The sequence below is a fragment of the Mirounga angustirostris genome, unplaced genomic scaffold (genome assembly GCF_029215605.1).
Source record: "Mirounga angustirostris isolate CCGP_5_RB_7025 unplaced genomic scaffold, mMirAng1.0.hap1 SCAF_1, whole genome shotgun sequence".
In the NCBI taxonomy this organism is placed as follows: Eukaryota; Metazoa; Chordata; class Mammalia; order Carnivora; family Phocidae; genus Mirounga; species Mirounga angustirostris.
In genome coordinates, this window is record NW_026991709.1 from 195,204,986 (window position 1) to 195,221,440 (window position 16,455).

General features: G+C 41.5%; 1 protein-coding gene across 6 annotated transcripts in view; it reads left to right on the forward strand.

Annotated features, from left to right (window-relative positions):
* Window positions 1-2,345: 2,345 nt before the first annotated feature.
* Window positions 2,346-16,455, forward strand: part of NEK4 (NIMA related kinase 4) — a 32,453-nt gene continuing 18,343 nt past the window's right edge. For 4 of the 6 annotated variants that reach the window (XR_010412570.1, XR_008505120.2, XM_045862188.3 and 1 more), the window contains exons 1-7: window positions 2,346-2,648; window positions 4,714-4,980; window positions 5,926-6,123; window positions 6,548-6,655; window positions 8,448-8,602; window positions 10,299-10,440; window positions 12,927-13,331. Coding sequence is in view for 4 of the 6 variants with exons in the window: in XM_045862188.3 (XP_045718144.1) it covers window positions 2,556-2,648; window positions 4,714-4,980; window positions 5,926-6,123; window positions 6,548-6,655; window positions 8,448-8,602; window positions 10,299-10,440; window positions 12,927-13,331 (1,368 nt within the window). In the remaining 2 variants the exon portion in view is untranslated. The remainder of the gene's footprint in view (window positions 2,649-4,713; window positions 4,981-5,925; window positions 6,124-6,547; window positions 6,656-8,447; window positions 8,603-10,298; window positions 10,441-12,926; window positions 13,332-16,455) is intronic. The other 2 variants (XM_045862191.3, XM_064595265.1) reach the window with 2 other exon arrangements.

Sequence of the window (16,455 nt, forward strand, 5' to 3'; positions counted from 1 at the left end):
AGCCCTACAGGGACAGGACTTTGTCTGTCTTATTCACTTTGCACCTCCAGGGCAGGGCACTAGCCTTGCACCATGCATGCCCATACTAAATGTCTGCAGAGTGAATGATAGGTTTGAAGAAGAGCAAGTTGGAGGAGGTAAAAAGTGGAGAGAAGATTCCCTCAAACATGAGGGAATCATGAGAAGTCAAAAGAACAGGAGTTGGACCAGGAGTTTGGACCAGGAGAACCAGAAAAGTTCTAGAAACCAAGAAAGGAGAGGACTCACCAGAGGGGCAGAGGCTACTGAGGGTAAGAGGGATGGATGAAGACTAAGAAAGGCATCTAGGGAATCTGAGTCATTTTCCAGGAAGCTTTCTTGAGGGCACGTGGAGCCAAGTAAATACAGGGGTTTTAGGAGTGAGCGAGCCATAAGCCTTCTAGAATGTTGTTTTGAGTGCTGACCAATGAAAGACAAAATTGCAAGCTGCAAAATAAAATATGTGCATTTATTTGGGGTCTTAGGGATTGCAATCCGGGAGACACAGATTCCACCAAAATTAAAAAAAAAATCAACTCTGGAGAGACAAAGTTCAGAGTTTTTAAAGAAGAAAGAGGGCATCTACATAAGTTGTTTTGAACAAAATGTGATTGTTCCTGGTATAGCTTTAGTTATACTAATCTATATGTGATTGATTGCCAGGGCTAGTGTTAGGCAGAAAGTCCATTTATGTCCATTTTGCCATGTAGCAGATGCCTTGGCTTTTAACTGAGTTCAGCAAAAATTCTGAGAATTTGAGACAGAAGACACACATAAACTCCATTTCCTCAACGTCCTCAATGTCCTCCTGGCTCCATTTTAAAGAACCCTGTTAGCAATGCTGACTCTGTTAGCATGAGTTTCTTAACTTCCCAGAGACTCAATTTCCTTAACTGTAAAATGAGGATGATAATAGTACCAGCTTCACAGGGTTGATGTAAGTATTAAAGATGCTAATGTACTTGTCTCTAAGAGGGGAATGGGGATTAACTGGAAAAAGCATGAATTAACTTTCTGGGGGCAATAGTATTAAAAAAAGAAACAAGCCCCAGATGGAGTCACCAACACCCAATAGGAAACCAAGACTTATTATGGTTTCAACCAAACCCAAGAATGTGACCTTCTAACAGTCAATCTGAAATTTCCTGATCAGCACTAGTGAGACAAGCTGTTCAATTAAAAACCCTGCCATTCTCTTCCCCACAAAAAAGAAGATGCCCTGGCCTGAAACTTTCAGTAATAGCTGAAAGTTATTTCTTCTCTTTCTTTTTCTTTTCTTTTTTTCCCCCAGCAATAATTTCCTTTCCTTGCCTTCCTTCCAGTAAAAACTTTCCATTTTGAACAACTCCTTAGAGTATCCCTCTACTTGCTAGACAGGATGCTGCCCGATTCATGAATCACTTAATAAAGTCAATCAGATCTTCAAATTTACTTGGTTGAATTTCTGTTCTTTAACATTTCCCATTCTCAACAGGGGTGATATTGCCCCCAACTGGGCAAAAAATTGTTCTTGGATGTAGACAAATCTTACATTTCAAAGGGATGGATTTCTCGTCCTTGAGAAAGACACTCCTGGATCTTAGGAGATACACACGTATCTAATAGAGACATAGGAAGGATTTACAATTGTGAGGTCTTTTAGGTAAATGCTCTAGGAAAGGGAAAGAAAATGTCGGTTGGATCAAATAATAAACTCTTTGGCAGCTTTGAGCTTTCACACACGGGTCTTTTAAGGAGGGTCCTCCTACGGACACTACCTTAAGCTGTTAAAAACCATGCTAGAATTTGGTCAAGTCACAGTGCAGGGGTTTGGATAGTTATGAGAGTACTTTGCATTTCCTAATGCACAAGCTGAAGCTTTTAGGGGTGAAGTGTACTGATATCTTCAGTTGCTTTTGAAATGCGTAAAAAATAAGATGGATTGCTAGATGCATACATTAACCATTGTGTGATAAAGCAAATGTAACAAATGTTACTTGTAGAATCTAGTCTGTCATCCCTCGATTAGAATGGGAGCCTCAGGAAGAGAGGAACTCTGTCGGTCTGGCACATGGTAGGCGGTTAACAAAACCACTTGTAAAACGAACGGCGAGTATTTTCAAAAAGCGCTTAGGTCAAGTATGTGCTCAATACGTGGAAGCTTCTATTCGTTTATTGTTCCCGGCAACCCGGAAGTTCTCGGCGGTGGAACTGAGGCAGAAGGCGCGCGCGCCAGGACCAGCGGAGTCGCTCTGGCCGCCCGGAGCTTGGGCTCTATGGCGGATCCTCCTGGATGGCGGAACCGCTCTGGCCGCCTGGCGCTTCGGCTCTGTGGTGGGTGCTTCCGGGCCGCGGGAGCATGCGCGGGGCTGCGCTGGCCGGGATCGCTATGGCAGCGGCGTCGCTGTGGGCCCAGCCTCCGAGCTCGCGTAGGGGCCCGACAGTCTCAGCAGCCGCCAGCACAGCGGCCTCTTGGGCATGAGCGGGGTCTCCTGCCGCGGCCCGCGACCCTGGCCGCCGCTGCCGCCGCATCACAGCTTTGGGCCGGCGCCGGGAACATGCCCCTGGCCGCCTACTGCTACCTGCGGGTCGTGGGCAGGGGCAGCTACGGGGAGGTGACGCTCGTGAGGCACCGTCGGGACGGCAGGCAGGTCGGCGGGGTTGGGGCCCGGCAGGGGGTGGAGGGCAGGCAGCTATATGCCGAGGCCGCAGTCCAAAGGCTAGGCTGCGGGTGGTCTGAAGGGGGCTCACCTCGGATGTCCCTTCTTCAGGGAAGCCGTCCCACACCACCAAGAGTAGGCCAGGCCTTACTGTAAGACGCGCCCCACACTCCCTGTAGTTCTCCTTGATAGTATTAATTGTTGTGCTTGATCTACGCACCTCCTCCACTCCTGACAATTCCGTGAGATCATTCATTCCCACAATCTAACACAGCGCCTGGCAGGTATTACTCTTTGAAGGGCCGCGTACATCTGACCTGGAGACTGTTGGACTCACTTAAAATTCATCATCTTCCCGCCAAACCTTTCATGGTCCCCATTTCAGTGAGTAGGACCACACACCATCCACTTGCCCCAGCTGGACATATCCAGGTGTCATTCTTGATACACACCACTGCCCCCATTCGTTTGTCCACTAAGCCAGCAGGCCTCTTCTCTATCTCCACTGGTACCGCCCCAATCCAGGACATCGTAATCTTTAGCTGAGCTGTGGCCGTGGCTTCCACTGATCCTCGCTCTTCAATCCATCACTTTCATTGCCATCTCAGTGATCCCTCTAAAACTTACAGCTAATGCTGTCACTCCTTTCTTTAGAGCACTTTATCCCATGACCCTCAGGATGAGCCAGTTCTCTAAAAGGGTTTGTAAGTAGGGTGACCATATAATGTATCATACAAACTGGGACAATTTCGAGACTGGAAGGAGGCGCTATTAATAATTACACCAAGACAGGGGCGCCTGGGTGGCTCAGTTGGTTGGGCGACTGCCTTCGGCTCAGGTCATGATCCTGGAGTCCCGGGATCGAGTCCCACATCAGGCTCTCTGCTCGGCGGGGAGTCTGCTTCTCCCTCTGACCCTCTTCCCTCTCATGCTCTCGGTCTCTCATTCTCTCTCTCAAATAAATAAATAAAATCTTAAAAAAAAAAAAAATAATTACACCAAGACAGTGGCAGTGCCCCAGGCAAGCTGAAAAGAGATGTCCCTCCCAAGTATAAGGCTCTCTAGTCTATTCTGCTTGGTGGTGCTGGTAGCTCTGCCTGGAACACAAACTCAGGTTTAAGAGATTTATTCAGTAGCGATAGGGGGAATGGGGTGGGTGTGTCATTGGATTTTTTGAGTGGAGAATGGGGTATTGATGGGAATAATAGCCCCTCACATTTGAGCAGTAGTTTACACTTTACAAAGCACATTTATATATATCCTTGTTGATTAATGAACTGTATGGACTGTTAATTGGTTGTGGGCAATGTATCAGGACAAGGTGTCAGGGGATATTGACTTTCTTTTTAAGTGGGAATAATTTTTAATGTTGCGAATCAGTGATTTTTAACCTTATTAGGCCATGGATCCCTTTGAGTATCCAATGCGATCTATGAATCCATTCTGTCCGCAGATGTATTTTCTTTTTTTAAGATTTTATTTATTTATTTGACAGAAAGAGAGAGAGACAGCTAGAGAGGGAACACAAGCAGGGGGAATGGGAGAGGGAGAAGCAGGCTTCCCGCCGAGCAGGGAGCCCGATGCGGGGCTCGATCCCAGGACCCTGGGATCATGACCTGAGCTGAAGGCAGATGCTTAATGACTGAGCCACCCAGGCACCCATGCAGATGTATTTTCAAGCCTTATATTATATACCTTTGTAAGGGAAACTTAGAGGTTAAGGAATCTTTACTACAGGTTTTATGGTTGATCCAGTTGTATGTTAACATGGACTCATTTTTTAGCCATTAATGAAATTGTAAAATGCAGATGGAAAGTATAATAAATTTTTTGTGACCCTCCAGCCTGTTATAAGTCTAACCTGTTGAAAATATCAGTAAATTAGAGCAAATCTTTTCCCTAGTTTTGTGCTTTGCAAATAACAAAATGAATAGGTTGTCTGACAGGCTCCTGGAGGTTGGTTTTGAGGACCATTTCAGGAGAACCCTTCAATATTCTGCACCTATAAAACTGTATGCTTATTTGCACCTTGTAAAATCACGTGTTTTCTCCATAGTATGTCATCAAAAAGCTGAACCTCCGAAATGCCTCCAGCCGAGAGCGGCGAGCCGCTGAACAGGAAGCTCAGCTCTTGTCTCAGTTGAAGCACCCTAATATTGTCACCTATAAGGAGTCATGGGAGGGAGGCGACGGTCTGCTGTACATCGTCATGGGCTTCTGCGAAGGAGGTGATCTGTACCGAAAGCTCAAAGAACAGAAGGGGCAGCTTCTGCCTGAGAGTCAGGTGGTGGAATGGTTTGTTCAGATTGCCATGGCCCTGCAGGTACTGTCCAGACACAGCATTCCACTCGCTCCAAGGTGACAGGGGGATGGCAGGTGGATTTTAGGAAACTGCTTCCCCGAATGCTTACGTGAAAAAAAAACGTATTTAAAAAAAAATCCATTTATGAAGTAGACTCAGTCCCTTTCACTATAGCATTAGAGTGTTTCTGAATGAATGATGTCTATATTGAAGTAGACGTGGATTTCAGTTTGCAGGGGATGCCAGTTCTCTGTTCATTTAATATTCACAGCAAAATCAATTTTAAGGGCCCTGAGTTGACAAAGCAAAAAATGACCATGTCTGTTATCAGCTAGTCAGCTATGTCTTATTGAAAGGTGGTTGGGCTAATTAATATGCTTAAACTGTGAGGGTATGGGCTTTAACCCTGCTGTGGCAGAGTGAGTGGAAATACAAAACATGTTTGTGTTCGAATATACACACATTCAAATGTAAGACTGTTTATGAAATACCACTCTGGATCTGGACAGATATGTCCAGAATGGATTGACCTTGTGTCAATTTTAGACACTGTGTCTAAATAAAAGTGATCTTGTTATATTTGAAAATATTATTAAGCTGAAGATTTCATGAGTCTGAGGGGAGTGTGCATCTGACCCTGTACAAGTTGTCTTTGTCCCTTCAGGGGGAGTTTGTAAGCGTATTTTTAACTGGATCCATTTAATGCTAGATGGTAAAATTGTCAAGGTACCAGGGAATAGTTGTGAAGGATAGATACTGGGCAAATTAATGCATGGAACTTAATTTCTTGCTTTGGAAAGTTGTAAATCAGACTTTTTATTTAGAGATGATTAAAACAGTAGTGTTTTGTTATTCAGGTGACTGAAACTCTTTCACTCATGCAATTGTTGATGGTATGTAAGAAGTCAGGAATATGTAAGTAGGTAAGTGTTTTTATATTTAATGAAGTTTTATTTCTCTCCTCAGTATTTACATGAAAAACACATCCTTCACCGAGATCTGAAAACTCAAAATGTTTTCCTCACAAGAACAAACATCATCAAAGTGGGTGACCTAGGAATTGCTCGAGTGTTGGAGAACCACTGTGACATGGCTAGCACCCTCATTGGCACACCCTACTACATGAGCCCTGAATTGTTTTCAAACAAACCTTACAACTATAAGGTAGGATTGAGCTGCATATGCCAGCTCACCCTGTCTCTAGGACAGTATTCATAACTTCAGAACCCATCAGATAGAAAGTCAGAGGAATTCTCTGTGAATTGGCTTGAGGAAAATGTTTTTTGGTCTTTGGTTTTTCTTTAGATTTCTTTTTTTATTTATTTGAGAGAGAGAGAGAGCAAGAGAGCGAGCACCAGCAGGGGGGAGAGGGAGAAGCAGGCTCATGGTGGGCAGAGAGCTCAATGTGGGGCTCGATCCCAGGACTCTGGGATCACGACCTGAGCTGAAGGCAGATGTTACCTGCCTGAGCCACCCAGGTGCCCCGAAAACGTTTTTTTGTTTTGTTTTGTTTTGTTTTGTTTTTCTCAGAGGAAAAATGTCAGTAAGGCATTCTGACATTTGATTATTTACTATTTTTCTTTTCTAGTCTGATGTTTGGGCTCTGGGATGCTGTGTTTATGAAATGGCCACCCTGAAGCATGCTTTCAATGCAAAAGACATGAATTCTTTAGTTTATCGGATTATTGAAGGAAAGGTAAAGATTATTCTGAAACTAATTGTTTTTCATATTTGAAGCAAGGTTAAGTTAATGCAGCTTTGTAAGTAGCTATTGGCAAAAATGAGTCATCGTTGATGTCAGGTGGATAGGTAAGAAGAGTAGGCCCCTTCTATGGAGAAGGTTGAACTAGAAAGAGAAGGCATTGATCATTTTTTAATACTAATTTGTAAAGGTGGCTTAATGGTTCTGAAGAATTGGCTTTTTGAAAACCACCACCTTGTAACCACAGGATATTCAGGTGCCCTGAGACGATATTGGTAGCTTCTCCTGAGCAGCCGTGGTTAAATGAGCCCCATCTAAAATGAGTCCACTCTGGGCAAAGTACGCATTCCATTCCCAGCTTGCTCAGTACTTGGTGATTAGAAGACACTTTGCAACAATGTAAAATAATAATGATAATAATAAATAAAAATCAGTCTACTCTTTGAAGGTGTTGCTCCTTTGGTAATCATCACAATTATAAGTAGCCAATTAAGAACTGCAGAAAGCAATGTGTACGATACAGACACCAGAGTGACCACGTTTATATATTACTTCCCACGAGGCTAGTTGTCCTCTGCAGTGTTCGGTATCCACACACCATTAAGTTTTATTTATTTATTTTTAAAGATTTTATTTATTTATTTGACAGAGAGAGAGAGACAGCGAGAGAGGGAACACGAGCAGGGGGAGTGGGAGAGGGAGAAGCAGGCTTCCCGCTGAGCAGGAAGCCCGATGCGGGGCTCAATCCCAGGACTTTGGGATCATGACCTGAGCCGAAAGCAGATGCTTAATGACTGAGCCACCCAGGAGCCCCACACACCATTAAGTTTTAAAGCTGTAAACCACCTACTGATTTTAATATTATGCCAAGACTCACTTTCTTAATTTCAAAATATTGAAAAACACAAAAAGTAAACCATACCTGTAATTGCACTACTTAAGACTCAAAACAAGAAAGGAGTGAAATTTCCCTCTCTTTTTATTCTTTTCTATCCACTGGAGATCACCATTGCTAGGAATTTTGTGCATAGCCTTCCTAGCGTTTTCCTGTCTATATATATATCTCAGTCTGTGTGTATATATGCACATAAACACACGGGCACTTTTAAACAGTAACTGAGATGGAATCAGATAGTACATATTGGTATACAACTTGCTTTTTTGACTTAATATACAAGGGACATCTTTCCAGTTCGGTACCTGTCATATTTTTTAAGAAGCTGCCTAACATTTTATTAGAAGGATGTACCATAAGCTATGCAATGGATAGACATTTAAGTTGTTTCCAGTTGTTTACTACTGCAAGAACAATGTTGCAGTGAATATCCTGGTCTTTGGGAACTCATGCTTTTATTTCTGAATGAGAGAGTCCTCAAATGGGACTGCTGGCTTGAAAGATACACTTTTTTTTTTAAGATTTTATTTATTTATTTGACAGAGAGAGAGACAGCTAGAGAGGGAACACAAGCAGGGGGAATGGGAGAGGGAGAAGCAGGCTTCCCGCCGAGCAGGGAGCCCGATGCGGGGCTCGATCCCAGGACCCTGGGATCATGACCTGAGCTGAAGGCAGACGCTTAATGACTGAGCCACCCAGATGCCCCAAAAGATATACTTTTATAGTCTCACAACTTGCTGCTATGACCAGGACACTAGTAAGCTTCCTGTATGCTGGCTCTTTTCTTCTGTGGATAATGACTTTAAAGAAATATTTGGAAACATCTACTTTGTCCTTATACTTTGCTTCAAAAGACCAGAGTCATAATTGTGATATTATTTCTCTTTGTAGCTGCCACCAATGCCAAAAGATTATAGCCCAGAGCTGGCAGAACTGATAAGGACAATGCTGAGCAAAAGGCCTGAAGAAAGACCCACTGTGAGGAGCATCCTGAGGCAGCCTTACATAAAGCGCCAAATCGCTCTGTTTTTGGAGGCCACAAAGGCGTAAGATATTCCCTTGCAAATAGGTGGCTAAATAGATGAATAAAAGAAGGTAGCTTCTATAATTCTCATATGTAGAATTTATGGTGAAGTTTTATTTATTTATTTATTTTGAGAGAGAAGGGAGGAGGGGCAGAGGGAGAGGGAGAGAGAGCATCTTAAGCAGGCTCCACACCCAGTGCAGAGCCCAACGTGGGCTCGATCTCACAACCCTGAGATCATGACCTGAGCTGAAATCAAGAGTCAGATGCTTAACTGACTGAGCCACGCAGGTGCCCCTGTGGTGAGCTTTTTTAAACATGAAGGAAGGGGTGCCTGGGTGGCTCAGTTGGTTTAAGTGACTGCCTTCGGCTCAAGTCATGATCCCGGAATTCCGGGATCGGGTCCCGCATTGGGCTCCCTGCTCGGCGGGGAGTCTGCTCCTCCCTTTGACCCTACCCCCTCTTGTTCTGTCTCTCTCACTCTCTCAAATAAATAAAATAAAATATTAAAAAAAAAAAACATGAAGGAAAATTGCATGATTAGGACGTGTGTTGAGATTTACTTAATTGCTAAAATCAGAAATCTAGAAAACCATTTAGAGAATCACTTTAACATTCCTTAGAGGGTCCCAAGACATATCAAGTATGATTCTTTCAAAAGGCTGTATGTTTTAGAAACCATATGAAAATGAAATTATCTAAGAAGCCTGTTATATTATGTACTATGTGAGAGTCACATTTAAAAATTAAGCACTCAAATTTCTGAGAATTTCCATAAATTTCCCTCTTCACGCATATAATTTCTCAGGAGAAAAATTTCTTTCTTTGACTTACAGGGGTTACCTTCACTAAATAGCTGTTCCAAGATCTAAGAGCTGCACGATCTCTGCCTTGTGACATGTTAGATTTAAGAGTAATACTAGAGAGGCCCCAGGGGATAAAGAAAAACCATCTTTTTATTTACACCGTCTATAATTTGCACCAAACAGACCTTTGGCCTTCCGCAGCACTGGTCTCATGGTCCTTTTGAAGTCTCCAGAGGGTTAGTTAGCTCAGTTGTAGAAATGTCACACTAAAGGGGGTTAATCCTGTACACTTTCATTCTGCAAGTCCAGGCTGAGCACACCAATCATTCTTACTCTCAAACTTGGCAAAGCAGTTGTGGTATAATTACAAACATGCGAAACTTGACAATTATGCTGGTTCTTCTGTACATGAGGTAATTTCTCATTGATTTTTTATGGTGGAATAATCTTGTATTTACAGACAAGTTGCAGAGATCGTACAGAGAGTTTCTGTACACCCCTCCCCCAGCTTCTCCTATCATAAACCTCTTACATTACCATGGTACGTTTGTCAGAACTAAGAAAACAACATCAGTACCTGACTGTTGACTAAATTCCAGACTTTATTTGGCCCTCACCAGTATTTCTACTAATGTCCTTTTTCTCTTTTAGGATCCAATCCAGGATACCATATTACATTTAGTCCTCCTGTCTCCTTAGTCAACCAAGTTTCTCACTTTCTTGGTTTTTCACGACCTTGATTGATTTTGAGGAGTACTAGTCAAGTGTTTTGTGGAATGCCCCCTGGTTTTTAGAATACTATTTTCTCTAAATGGAGCAGTTTTTATAATACATATACACATTTCCCAGATATGTAAAAACCTTTCATTTTCACTATACTGATGATAATTTTTTCTTTTCTGCCTCATAAAGAAAAACCTCCAAAAGTAATATTAAAAATGGCGACTCTAAGTCAAAGCCTGTTCCTGCAGTGGTCTCTGGAAACGCTGAATCAAGTCATAAAGTAGTTCCCCTCCAGTCACACTCTTCTGAGGGCTCCAAGACATATGTAATGGTATGTATTTTAGAAACTATTAAAACGAGGGGCGCCTGGGTGGCTCAGTCGTTAAGCATCTGCCTTTGGCTCAGGTCATGATCCCAGAGTCCTGGGATCGAGCCCTGCATCGGGCTCCCTGCTCACCGGGGAGCCTGCTTCTCCCTCTCCCACTCCCCCTGTTTGTGTTCCCTCTCTCGCTGTCTCTCTCTCTCAAATAAATAAATAAAATCTTTAAAAAAAAGAAAGTATTAAAACGATAGGTTATTTAAGCAGGTTATATAACATGATATTAACCATTTTATGGTGAACCATTAATTGCATTTAGTGCATTCACAGTGTTGTGCAACCACCACCTCTATCTAGTTCCAAAGCATTCCACGTCACTGCAAAAGGAAACTGCAAACCCATTAAGTAATCATCCTCATGCTGTCCTCCACCCGGCCCCTCGAATCCACCAATGTGTATTCTGTCTTTATGGATTTGCCTATTCTGAGTATTTCATATAAATGGAATCATAATATGTGACCTTTCGTGTCTGGCTTCTTTCACTGAGCATGATGTTTTTGAGGTAGCATGTATCAGTACTCCATCTATTTTTATGTCTGAGTAATATTCCACTGTACGTATGCACCACAGTTTGCTTATCCATTCATTCATTGGTGGATATTGAGTTGTTTTCACCTTTTGGCTGTTGGTATGAAAATTTGGGTACAAGTCTTTGGGTCCCTGTTTTGGGATATATACCTAGGAGTGGAATTGCTGGGTCATGTGGTAGTTCTATATTTACTTTCTGAGGAGCCAACACACTGCTTTCCAGAGTGGTTGCATTTTACTTTCCTACCAGCCAGTGCACAAGAGCTCCAGTTTCTCCACAACCTCACCAACTCTTGTGATTTTCTACTTTTCTGATTCTAGCCATCCTAATGGATGTGAAGCAGTATCTCAGTGTAGTTTTGACTTGCGTTTCGCTAATGACTAATGACGTAGCATCTTCCCACAAGTTTCTTGGCCATTTGTATTCCTTCTCTGGAGAAATGTCTGTTAAGCGCTTTGCCCAGTTTTTAATTGGGTTTTTTGTATTTTTGTTGTTGAGTTCTAAGAGTTCTTTCTATAGTCTGGACAGTAGATCCTTATACATGATTTACGAGTATTTCTTCTCATGCTGTAGGTTGGCTTGTCACTTTCTTGATAATGTCCCTTTATGCACAAAAGCTTTTAATTTTGATGAAGCCCAATTTATCTGTTTTTTTCTTATGTTGCTTATGCTTTTTTTTTTTTAAAGGTTTTTTTTTTTTTTTTTAAGATTTTATTTATTTATTTGACAGAGAGAGAGACAGCGAGAGAGGGAACACAAGCAGGGGGAGTGGGAGAGGGAGAAGCAGGCTCCCCGCAGAGCAGGGAGCCCAATGTGGGACTCGATCCCAGGACCCCGGGATCATGACCTGAGCCGAAGGCAGACGCTTAACCGACTGAGCCACCCAGGTGTCCCTGTTGCTTATGCTTGTGATGTCATATCTAAGAATTCCTTGCCAAATCCAAGTCCATGATGATGTTTGCCTGTTTTTTTTCTAGGAGTTTTATATTTTCAGCTCTTATATTTAGGTTGTTGATTCATTTTAAAAGTTTTAAATTTTCTATTTATTGTGGTGAAATAGATATGACATAGAATTTGCCATTCTTAAAAAATATTTATTTATTTTAGAGAGAGCATAAGCAGGAGGGGCAGAGGGAGAGAGAATCTCAAGCCGACTCCACGCTGAGTGCAGAGCCCAATGCGGGGCTCAGTCCCACAACCCTGAGATCACAACCTGAGCTGAAACCATGAGTCAGATGCGTAACCAACTGTGCCACCCAGGCACCTCAGTACTTGCCATTTTGAGCCTCCTCTAAGCCTACAATTTAGTGGCCTTAGCTACACTCACAATATTGTGCAACCATCACCATTATCTTCCAAAACCCTTTCATCACTCTAAGTAAACTTTGTATTCATTAAGCAATAGTTCCCAATTCCTCCTGTTCCCAGGCCCTGGTAACCTCTAATCTACTTTCTGTCTCTATTAGTTTGCCTATTCTAGATGAGTGGAATCATACATTATGTCCTTTTGTGTCTGGTTTATTCCATTTAGCATGTTTTTAAGGTTCATCCATGTTGTAGCATGTATTAGTACTTCATTCCTCTTTATTGGCTGAGTAATATTCCATTGTTATGTGTATATCATATTTTGTTTATCCGTTCATCTGCTAATGGACATTTAGGTTGTTTTCACCTTTTGGCCAGTGTGAATAATGCTGCTAGGGATTATTTAACCCCTATAAACATTGGTGAGTAAATATCTGTTTGAGTCCTACTTTCAGTTCTTTGGGATATTTACCTAGGAGTGAGATTGCCAGGTCATATGGTGATTTTATGTTTAACTTTCTGAGGAACCTGCTGTACCTTTTTTGAGTTAATTTTAAGTGGTATGAGGAGTGCTGTAATAAGTTGGAAGCATATTTTCACTCAGGGTGAAGACAAATGTTTGTCCCAGGAGAAACCCATAGTCATTGGCCCCTTGAAGATACCAGCAAGTCTGAAAGGCTACATCTGCAAACCAGATGTGAGCAATACCTCAGAATCGTTAGCCACCATCAGTAAAGTGAATATTGACATCTTACCTGCAGAAAGAAGGAATTCACTGAGCGACGACTTAGTTCGGGAGAATCAGCCAAGACACTTAGATGCCTCTAATGAGCTAGAAAGTAAATGCAGTATTTCTCAAGTGAAGGAGAAGCTGCAGGATGGCACTAAGCCCAGCCCTCAACCCAGAAACCTAATTCCCGCGTGGTCCTCTGATGATGTCACTGGGGAAAGGAATGACCCAGTGAGACCTCTGCAGCCCCTCAACAAAGACCAAAACCTGAAAGACCAGGTGAGTGATATGCATGAGGTGCTGGTTTCAGAGAGAACTGGAAAGCGCAGTTACGAAGATGTGGGTTGTGTTGTTTATTGTGTTCTAGTTGGCATTTTAGGTAAACCAGTTATTCTGTGTGCCAGTTTAAACATTACAGAAACCAAAGGATAGGACCCACAGGATTCTTAGATGCGTTGTACCCCACTGTAGGGTATTTGGTAGAAGCATGCTATTTGTATGTTTTCTCCCATTTCTTTGTCACTCTTCCTTAGGCCTCCATGTGGATGGGTAGTTCTACCAAGTAGGTAACATCACATTTCTTCTTGCGCTTGGAAAGTTAGTGATTGATCTTATTTCTTAAGGAATAAAAAAAAGTATTTTATGTGTTGCAACCAAAGGGGAAGGAAGAGAAGAAGAAAAGGAAAGGAGCAAAAGGATTTTGATACTAAGAGACTATTCTAGTAAATTTAAAGGTTAACTTCTACTTGAACTTGGAAAGAAGTGTAAGTTAGATAAAACATGGCTATAGCTGAGGATTAGAGAGAAAGCCAGAACATTTGGTGACCTTTTCATTTTTATATGTAAAATATTCTAAAAATATATTTAAGATGTATTTTAACTATTTTTATAATCTGTGCTAAAATATTTAAATTTGATCTATTAGATTTTTATATTTCATATCTTTTATATAAGATATATAAAACTATTTTATACATTTATATTGAAATGTTTAATTTTTATTTTTTTTTAAGATTTTATTTATTTGAGAGAGAGGGAGAGAGAGAGCGTGTGGGCATGCACAAGCAGGGGGAGAGGCAGGCAAGAGAGAGAAGGAGAAGCAGGCTTCCCACCGAGCAGGGAGCTGGACATGGGGCTCGATCCCAGGACCCTGGGATCATGATCTGAGCCGAAGGCAGACGCTTAACTGACTGAGCCACCCAGGTGCCCCTATTTTCAAATGTTTTAAATAAATTTTTGTTTTTGTGGAAAAGTCCAAGTATAACGCTCTTGTCATTTAAAGTCATTAGATTGAAGTCTTAAACTTTCTTTGGACACTGGAATTCTTAGTACTTTGTGGATAAAACTATGTGTCCTGCTTGTTCTGCTTGGCTCTCAAATTATATTCAGGTTCACTTCTTTCATTTTCTTCTGTTTAGTTTTCTAATTTTTAAAGTACCGATTCAATGGTTTTTAGTATATTTGTAGAGTTGTATAGTCATCACTGTCTAATTCCAGAACATTTCCATAACCTTAGAAAGAAACCCCATACCCACTAATAATAGTTGCAATAATAATTGCTCCTTGCCCCCAGCCCCTGGCAACCATTGTCTGTAAGGATTTGCCTATTCTGAGCATTTCACATACAGGTATACCTCATTGCAGGTTCAATTCCAGATCACCACAATAGAGCGGATATTGCAATAAAGGGGTGTCAAATTTAAATTTTGGTTTCCCAGTGCATATAAAAGTTACATTTACACTACAGCCTAACCATCCTTCTGAACTTTCAGCAAGTCATAATCTGTTTGCTGGTGGAGGGTCTTGCCTTGAGGTTGATGACCGGTGGTGGTTGCTGAAGGTTGGGGTAAGTGTGGCAATTTCTTTCAATAGGACGACAGTGAAGTTTGCCACATCTATTGACTCTTCCTTTTACTTAAACACTTAGAGGCCATTGTAGGGTTATTAATTGGCCTGATTTTAATATTGTGTCTCAGGGAATAAGAAGACCTGAGGAGAGGTGGAGAGATGGGGAGCAGCCAGTCGGTAGAACAGTCAGAACACACACATTTGTCAATTAAGTTCTCCATCTCTTATGGACACAGTTTGTGGTGCCCCCAAACAATTAAAATAGTAACATCAGAAATCACTGATTACAGATCACCGTAACAAAAACAATACTATTGAAAATGTTTGAAATATTGTGAGAATTACTAAAATGTGACATAGAGGCGTTAAAGCCAATAGACTTGCTCATTGCAGGGTTGCCACAAACTTTGCATTCGTAAAAAAACCACAATTATCTGTGAAGCATAATCAAGTGGAGCACAGTAAAATGAGGTATGCCTATAAATAGAATCATACAATTTATGGCCTTTTGTGACAGCTTCTTTTACTTAACATGATGTTTTCAAGGTTTATTCATGTTGTAGCATCTACCAGTATTGCATTCCTTTTTATTTTTTTACTTTTTTTAAGGAATTTTATTTTACTTTTTTAAAGATTTGTTTATTTGAGAGAGAGAGAAAGTGAGAGAGAACACAAGCAGGGGAGAGGGGTAGAGGGAGGCGCAGACTCCCCACTGAACAGGGAGCCTGATGTGGGACTTGATCCCAGGACCCTGGGATCATGATCTAAGCCGAAGGCAGACATGTAACCAACTGAGCCACCCAGGCATCCCTGCATTCCTTTTTAAAATACCAAATAAATTCACTGTATGTATACACCATATTTTATTTGTCCATTCATCAGTTCATAAGCATTTGGGTTGTTTTCACTTTTTGGTTACTATGGATAATGCTGTTATGAACATTCTTTTTTTGTTGTTAGTGTTATGAACATTCTTATACAAGTTTATGTATGGACATATGTTTTCAGTTCTCTTGGGTATATACCTATGATTGGAATTACTGGGTCATATGGTAACTCTATGTTTAACTTTTTGAGGAACTCTAAGACTGTTTTCCAAAGCAACTGCATCATTTTACTTCCCAACAATATATGAGAGCTGCAATTTCTCCACATCCTCACCAATACTTGCTATTTTCTGGTTTTTTATCTAGTTATCCTAGTGAGTGTGAAATGGTATCTTACTGTGGTTTTGATTTGCATTTCCCTAATGACTAATGATCTTCAGCATCTATTCATGTGCTTATTGGCCATTTGTATACCTACTTTGGAGAAATATCTGTTCAGGTCCTTTTTTCACCCCTTAAGATTTTATGTATGTATTTATTTGAAAGAGAGAGCGTGCAAGCTGGGAGCAGAAGAAGAGGGAGAGAGAATCTCAAGCTGACTCCATGTAGAGCATGGGACTTGATCTCATAACCTTGAGATCATAACCTGAGCCAAAATCAAGAGTCAGCCGCTTAGCCAGCTGAGCTACCCAGGTACCCCAGAAAAGAACGTTTTTTAAAAAAATGTA